The 7,729-nt window shown below is 39.4% G+C and overlaps 1 protein-coding gene and 1 long non-coding RNA gene across 6 annotated transcripts in view; one reads left to right on the plus strand and one right to left on the minus strand.

The window, feature by feature from the left end:
* Positions 1-7,729, plus strand: part of LOC144241281 (uncharacterized) — a 39,539-nt gene that overhangs the window by 22,527 nt on the left and 9,283 nt on the right. The gene's annotated exons all lie outside the window — the stretch shown is intronic.
* Positions 1-7,729, minus strand: part of SRRM1 (serine and arginine repetitive matrix 1) — a 32,754-nt gene that overhangs the window by 14,235 nt on the left and 10,790 nt on the right. For 4 of the 5 annotated variants that reach the window (XM_077775831.1, XM_077775830.1, XM_077775828.1 and 1 more), the window contains 3 exons: positions 6,573-6,847; positions 1,312-1,392; positions 269-355 (listed from right to left, as the gene is read on the minus strand). In XM_077775831.1, the coding sequence (XP_077631957.1) occupies positions 269-355; positions 1,312-1,392; positions 6,573-6,847 (443 nt within the window). The remainder of the gene's footprint in view (positions 1-268; positions 356-1,311; positions 1,393-6,572; positions 6,848-7,729) is intronic. The other variant, XM_077775829.1, reaches the window with a different exon arrangement.

A 7,729-nucleotide genomic window follows, 5' to 3' on the forward strand; every position in this document is an offset into this window, starting at 1 on the left:
CAAAAATAAATTAAAATGTTAAAAAAAATTTTTTTTAAATCGACTTTTGTACTGTAAAAGCCTACTATGTTTTTAATAACTTAGAAGAAAATTAAGTTTTAAGAAAGACTTAAAACTAAAAACCAAAAACTAATACTTCCTCCCCTTAAAGAGATGTCCTCGTAGGCACGTAGTTTTTCGAAATACACTCACTACACTGATGGGCACTTATATGTTAAGTAGTTCCATCAGGAAATACAGGTGGAAACAGATGAAAAGCAGGTCCTACCGGATGAAGACTGCTGGTTCTGTCGTCTGTACTGACGTCTCTGCTGCACGGAATCTGCTGCAGCCATTTTGCCACCTTTATCTTCTTCTGAAAGATGGGTGCATTTAGGAAAGTGCTTCTTTAGTTACGCATACAGAACACATAACATACTTGAAATGGAAAATGGTCTCTTAAACTTTTATCTGATTGGGTCAAGCAATACAACTACACACACACACACACACACACACCCCCAAAACAACAACAAGCAGCTTAAAATGCCAATTTAAAATGCTGACTTTAGGGGCGCTTGGGTGGTTGAGCACCCGACTTTGGCTCAGATCATGATCTCATGGCCTGAGTTTGAGCCCCGGATCAGGCTCTGTGCTGACAGCTCAGAACCTGAAACCCGCTTCACATTCTCTGTCTCCCCGTCTCGGTCCCGCCCCCACTCGCACTGTCTCTAAACAAACAAACAAACAAACAAACTTATTTACTATAGGTCAAGTTAACCACTAAGCACTTTATAAGCATTATTTCAGTTAATTATCAAAACCCTAGGGGCGCCTGGGTGGCTCAGTTGGTTAAGCGTCTGACTTCGGCTCAGGTCATGATCCCACAGTTTGTGGGTTCAAGCCCCGCGTCAGGCTCTGTGCTGACAGCGAGCTCAGGGCCTGGAGCCTGTTTCAGATTCTTTGTCTCCCTCTCTTTCTGACCCCCCTGCTCACATTTTGTCTCTCTCTCAAAAATAAATAAAACATAAAAAAAAAACCCTAAAAACAAAAACAAAACCCTAAAGGATGGTATTGTTACCTGCACTTCGGATTTAAGAAATGAGGCTCAAATAAATTAAGTAACTAAACAAAAAGTAGTTAAGTAGTGAAGCTGGGGATTCAAACCAGGTTGGTCTGACTTCAGAGCCATAGTTCTTAACCACTAAGTCACATCCTGTAATTAATCTTTAACCAGAGGGGCTGACCAAATGTGCAAAAAATATAATTCAACTAAATTAAAAAGAAAAACAAAAACAAAAAACACACACACACATACACACACAAACTTACCCGATTCAGATAACTCTACTTTTCTAGGCTTAGGTGCTGGTGAAGGGGACTCTCTTTTCTCAGTACCTTTGTGTTTTGTCACTGAAAATAAGAAGGAAAAAACCCCACCTTACATATAAAGAATAGCAAAACAACAAAAAACAAAGCTACACAAGACACGGTCTTAATGGCACAACAGGTAGGATTATTCTTACGAAAAAAACATTGATAATTACATAATTCCATGAGACCCTGTCATTATCTCAATATTACCTGAAGTGGAAGGAAGCATTTTTAAATGTTTGGTGATTAGGCTTAAAAGATCCCATAATGATTTTTGAATGTTGAGATTCTCCCAAGAGAAATGCCACTTAGGAGAAATCGGGAGTTGCTGTTTCTCAGCAGAAGCTCTGCGTAGAAGATCTCTGTAACCTTCAACTCAATAAACCTCTGGGTTCCACCCCACAACCCAAATCACCTATACTCAACTACCTAGGCCCTGTGAGCACAAGAGCTTCCAAGCATCCACGATAGGTGGGTTCAAAAAATTAAAAAATGATAAATGACTAAGAAATAAGATCTGATGAAATCTTCAGAGAAAGAGATTTGTTCTGGAGAAGAGGTAGGAGTTGGCTACCAACAGACTAAAGATTCTTTATGTAGAAAACGCAACTTTCCTAATAGCATGAGGGATTTAAACTACCTATAAAAAAAAAAGCCCACACAATAACAAAAATAATTAAATATTATGGCTGAAGGATTCTTGCCAAAGTTTAAAAAAGGGGGAGGGGGCAGGAGCTCTGAAATATACCTAAAATATTAAGAGCTGTGAGCACTTCATGTGTCAGCCAACCTCTTTTCCGAGTTGCATGGAAAATTATGATGGCAACTGTCTTTTGTGCACTTACTGTATTTGTATTAAGTATCACTAAGTGCTGTTGCTAGTGATACCTGCCCCCGCTGGCCCAATTTACAAGAGGAGAAATCTGAGGCTTAAAAAGGAGTAACTTCAACCAAAGTCACATAGGTAGATAATTAAAGTGAACTAGGATTTGAACCCAAGACTCTCTTTCTAGAGCACAGGCTTTAATTTCCACCAATTACTAGCTCTATTTATAATAAATATCCAGCCACTGCTTCAACTAAAATCAAAAGTATACACACATACAACCAGTAAGCTTACTACAGGTTAACCTGAAATACCATCTGAGAACATCCCACTAAGAACTAAATTTGAAGACAAATATGATCCCTTAAGGATCCTCCTATCAGTTTTGTCTGACTGAAGCAATTACCATGGGATGCTGACCTAGAACGCAGATACATTTCATTTAACACTCTTACTCAGAATTCTGTAAATGCTTAGTCTAAGGGGCAATAACTTAGCTAGTGATCTAAAACAGAAATCTCTCTTTGCTAAAGTACTTAAACTGAAGAGTTTACCACAATACTTTAAAAATGATCTACATTTTACTAATTATTCTAACTAGTGTTTTGGAGAAACTACTGGACTGGGTAAAAAAACGGTTAATACCTAATCAGTTATCCTGAAATACTGGCAGCAAGGGGTGCCTGAGTGGGTGAGTCAGTTAGGCATCTGACTCTTGATTTCAGCTCAGGTCATGATCTCAGAGTTCGTGAGTTCGAGACCATGGTCAGGCTCTGTGCTGACAATGCAGAGCCTGCTTAGGATTCTCTGCCTCTCCCTGCTCACTCACTCTCTCAATCTAAATAAGCTTAAAAGGAGCGCCTGGGTGGCTCAGTTGATTAAGTGTCCCGACTTCGACTCAGGTCATGATCTTGCAGTTCCCAAGTTTGAGCCCCATGTTGGGATGACAGCTCGGAACCTGGAGCCTGCTTCAAATTCTGTGTCTCCCTCTATCTCTGCCTTCCCCTGCTGGTGTGTGCGTGTGCTCTCTCAAAAATCAACATAAAAAAATTTTTTTTTAAAAATATTTAAAAAATTATGACAGCAGAAAGTGCATTTAAAACTTGTGTTTTGGGGTGGCTGGGTGGCTCAGTCAGTTAAGCATCTGACTTAGGCTCCGGTCATGATCTCACAGCTCGTGGGTTCGAGCCCCGCGTCGGGCTCTGTGCTGACAGCTCAGAGCCTGGAGCCTGTTTCAGTCCCTCTCTCTCTCTCTCAGAAAAACAAACACACCATTAAAACTTGTATTTTAACAAATCCAAAGACATAAAATACACGTTCTTACACTTTTAAGGACTTAAGGCTACTTTTCTGGTCTGTATTCTTCACTTTAAAGGGTCAGTTAATCTTCAATTCTTGAAAAGTTATTAGAGGCACCTATAATTACCTATAAACCACACATGTCTAAGTTACCACCTAAAAGAACTGGGTTCCAAAATGTGTTTGGAAGCTGTCTAAATGCATTTTCCTCTAAGACACACTAAAAAAGTGGTTATATCTGCAAGACAGTTGGCAAATGCCAACTGAATAAACACAACTGAACTAGACCACACACATTTTTTTCCCACAGAAATACACATTTGGAGTTTGTGTTCAATCTCTTCAGCTAATGGTTTAAAGTCTACTGTCAACGTATTCACACCATTAGAATAAGTATCTATCACATGTGCCTATTCTGGTTTAACATGACTGATTGAATCATTGCATTATTAACATATTTCATCAGAGTTTGTTGATCTAGAGGAGATTTGATAGTTTATTATGTTGTTTTATTTTTAGTATTCAAAGGGCAAAATCATTCTAACATAAAATCAGAAATCTTTTAAGTCCACTGAAAAACCAGAATTTTAAATTTACTTCAATAGCCCTGTTAATTATTAATCTCCCAAACTTGTCCAAAACATCACTTGTAAAGATAAGTTACTGTTACCAGAATTGAAGACATAATCGTCCATAGAATACAGTTTAAATGGCTAAATGGATCTCATCCTAAAATCAAAACAGGCATAGATCCTCTGTAAACATTTCATTAAATATCTCACTGACTGCAACGTACTATTTTATGTACTAAGATAATGCTAGTTTAACATGCCATTGATTACAAAATGCTTCCCGAGGACTCGGACGAGAATGTACAATGTATTCCACAAATTATTTTCCTCTAAATTCCCCAAAATTCTTTCCCTGCCTCCCACCCACTCCATTTGCTCAACATTAAAAGTCCCAAGTGGTAACTGCTACAGTCCAATCTATTACATTTTAATGGTGTTACTGACCTTACGCACTGTGGAGTGTCGCGAATTTCTGAAACCACGCTACAGGTACAGAAACTAAAGTTGCACCCTGCCCTCCATCTCTCTCCTCTAGACATCAAAACTAGCTTTTTGAGGTAGGAAACTTGGGCAAAATAAACGTTTTTCAACCAGGAAATGAGAACCCAAATATTAGTCCTGGTTGGTTGACCTTGACCAAAATCACTTAACCTGAGAACTTGTTTCTTGATGACAATCTCTCAACTCTGTTTTACCTCTGAAATCTCATCACAGAGGACTGGGTTCATTTTACTATAAAGCCATTTCCAAGTAGTCAGAGCCAAATTCCGCTTCGGTGGACACGAGACTGTCTCTGACTATACTGCCCACAGTGCAACTCTTCAGTCATGTTCTGTTTGTACACGGAAAACCTGTCACAAAATCCACAGGAACATAAGTAGTTCTGTCTTCACCAGGACTTATTTTCTCTCCAATGAGCATATCCACTAGGTTTTTTTTGGGGGGGGGGGGGGGGAACAGCAGCTCCCCACTCCCGTTGACACAAGAGGTTAGTGCCGGTGCAGACTTTGAAAAAAGTGAATTCTTCTCAATGTAACAAAGATTCAATCCTCCTGTTCAGACACTTTTATTACTCATTGACTATACCATTGGCTATATGTTTTTTTGCAAAGTAATACGTAGAACTTTTATAATATTTTTTCATTAAAAGCTTCCTGGCTCAACAGGAAGAACAAAAAAAATATTCATAAGTACAAATACTTAAAAAGAAAAAGCCACATGGTGGCTAGCAACTACTAAAATTTTCTTAGTTTTGAACTTAAGGTAATATGGGACATGTGGTTATGAAATTAAGTGATTCTAAGGCCCCCTCCCATACTTAAATTAAGTCTAAATGTGGAAAACTCCCAACGTTTTTCTATTCTTATCCAGGGGTCTGTCTAGGTCTAAAGAGCCAAAGCAACAAAAATGACCATATAATACTTAATTATAAAATTACCCAATTAAAATTCAGAAACAATCTACACATTACTTGTTAGAGATCACGGCATTATCTGCCAGTACCCCGTCACTCTGCCAGCTCGTCTATACCTCAATAAAGCCAAAATTTTGCCCATCCCCATTTTCTTTGTTCTAGCCTGAAAATTTAGATGTGATCAGAGCAAGCAGTTTATATTCACCTACAAGCTGCATCTTAAAAATCAATCATTACAGCAGCTTTTCGAATTTCCCCTGCCCCACTACTCACCCTTTAGGCTATCATCTCAGCCCTCAGCACCAGAGGCCCAATTCAAATAGATCCTACCGCCTTTCTCAACGTGTATTTAATGCCAAAGGAACAAACTCCAATACACCACACACAACCTTCACTCAGACTAATCCGGCATCCTACTTGCCTGACCGGATCACAGATCATAAATTCCTCAGAAATCAATCTGCAGAATAAAGCAAGAACAACACTCAGAAGAATCCTGCCTGGAGCCTAAATTAAAAAACAAATCCGCTTTTAAGAGGACACCACGTTCTTCCCTAAGGAGCACAATGTGGCCAAGAAAGAACTAAAACAGAATATGAAGTCCTCAAATAAGAGATCAAAGAAAAAAAATCTTCAGGGGAAAAAAATTAACTGGTCTCATAGTAATACAATGATCCCTTTTCATGACAACAGGAACTTTGGTAAGTTAGCGCGCAACTCAGCCCACGGCTGGTAAGGTATTTCTCCACCTACTCAATGCCAGAGGGCAACTCTATTTCAACAACAAACCCCGGAGAGCTTAAAGAAGAATAGGTGAAAAGCAAATTTGCAAAGAATAGCACATGCAAATACTGGGTTGGTAATGTAATTCTCCAGCTACTCAATGCTAGACGGCAACTGCTAAAAAACGGAACAAGTATCCGTGTAAACTCTATTTCAACAAACCCCAAGAACTTAAGGTGAAAAGCAAATTTAAAAAGAATATCACATACAAACATTACCCCGTTCTTATGTGAAGGGGGAAGGGGCAGTGACAACTGACTAGGCAGGCACTTTGTAGCCAAACAGAAAAACAAACATCCACTGTTTTTGTGTCTTTGATTCTTACCTTTACCTGAAGTTCTCCCTGGAGAAACAGAAACACGACTTTTTCTTGTACGGTTTGACTGCTGGGGTGTTGGGGAATGACGAGTTTTTGGCGGTGGAGTTGCTGGAGGCGATGGCCTATGCCTTCGCCTCGGAGGACTTGCTGAAGGAGATAACCTACGAGTTTTCCGAGGGGGGCTGGATGTCCTCTTGGGGGGCTTCTTTGGCGGTGACCGGGAACGAGACGAAGACGATGACGAGCTACTTCCAGACAAGGATGCTGATGAACGCCTTCTTCTGTGGAATAAAGCATTCACATTCATTAACCGCATTGCATACTTGTCAAAAACGACCTGACAGGTATGTACAGTTTACATAAAAATAGCTACTTTTATCCAACTTTTGAGTTTATGTAGCTAAGCATATAATTAAGTTTGGGGGGAAAAAACCATGGGAAACAAAACCATGACCTAGGACAGGAAACAGCTAGTTCTGAGACTATGAGTAACTTATTCTGATGAATGCTTCTGTTCGAGTTGTCTGTCCAGTTATAAGACATGTCATGTTAAATGCGGTAATACAGTAACGAGCCAGTCTCTTTCTTCCTTAGGAGTGAGATCAGTGTTTGGAGTTTGCATACAAAATTTGGGTGGCAAAGTATTTTCCATTTGAGAGCACAACGTCAAACAACCTTTAGGTTGCAATTTTAAGAAAAGATGTGCAGCAGTTAGGAATTCATTTAGCTACATAAACTTAGAAGCAGGGGCCTCTCGAATTCTGCGGCAAAGATTGTGGTAAGTTCTGTTGCAATTATGTGTACCTGCAGAATTCACCTTTGGCAGAAGAATTCCTGAGAACCTGAAAAAAAGAAACCCTACCTTAAGTGTGAGATAAAAACTGGCTGAAAGGGAATCGTACACAATCTGCAAAATATTTTGACTGCTAAATGGCTCAGTAAGCACAATTAAAACACGCTGTTTGCAAAACTCCAATATAAGAAATAGCTGTTTCCGCTAATCTCTTACTAGAGAGCACCGGCATTAATTTTCTCCTAGAAAATATAACTGACTTTAGGAACGCGGGATGCCTAATCGACTGACCACTTACATCGTTAGTCTCATTGATCTGCAGTAACATTAAGTCTGCTTTATTTTTAGCAGTAGTCACAAAAAGGGTTCA

This window comes from Crocuta crocuta, unplaced genomic scaffold, assembly GCF_008692635.1.
Source record: "Crocuta crocuta isolate KB4526 unplaced genomic scaffold, BGI_CrCroc_1.0 scaffold127, whole genome shotgun sequence".
Taxonomy (NCBI): domain Eukaryota; kingdom Metazoa; phylum Chordata; class Mammalia; order Carnivora; family Hyaenidae; genus Crocuta; species Crocuta crocuta.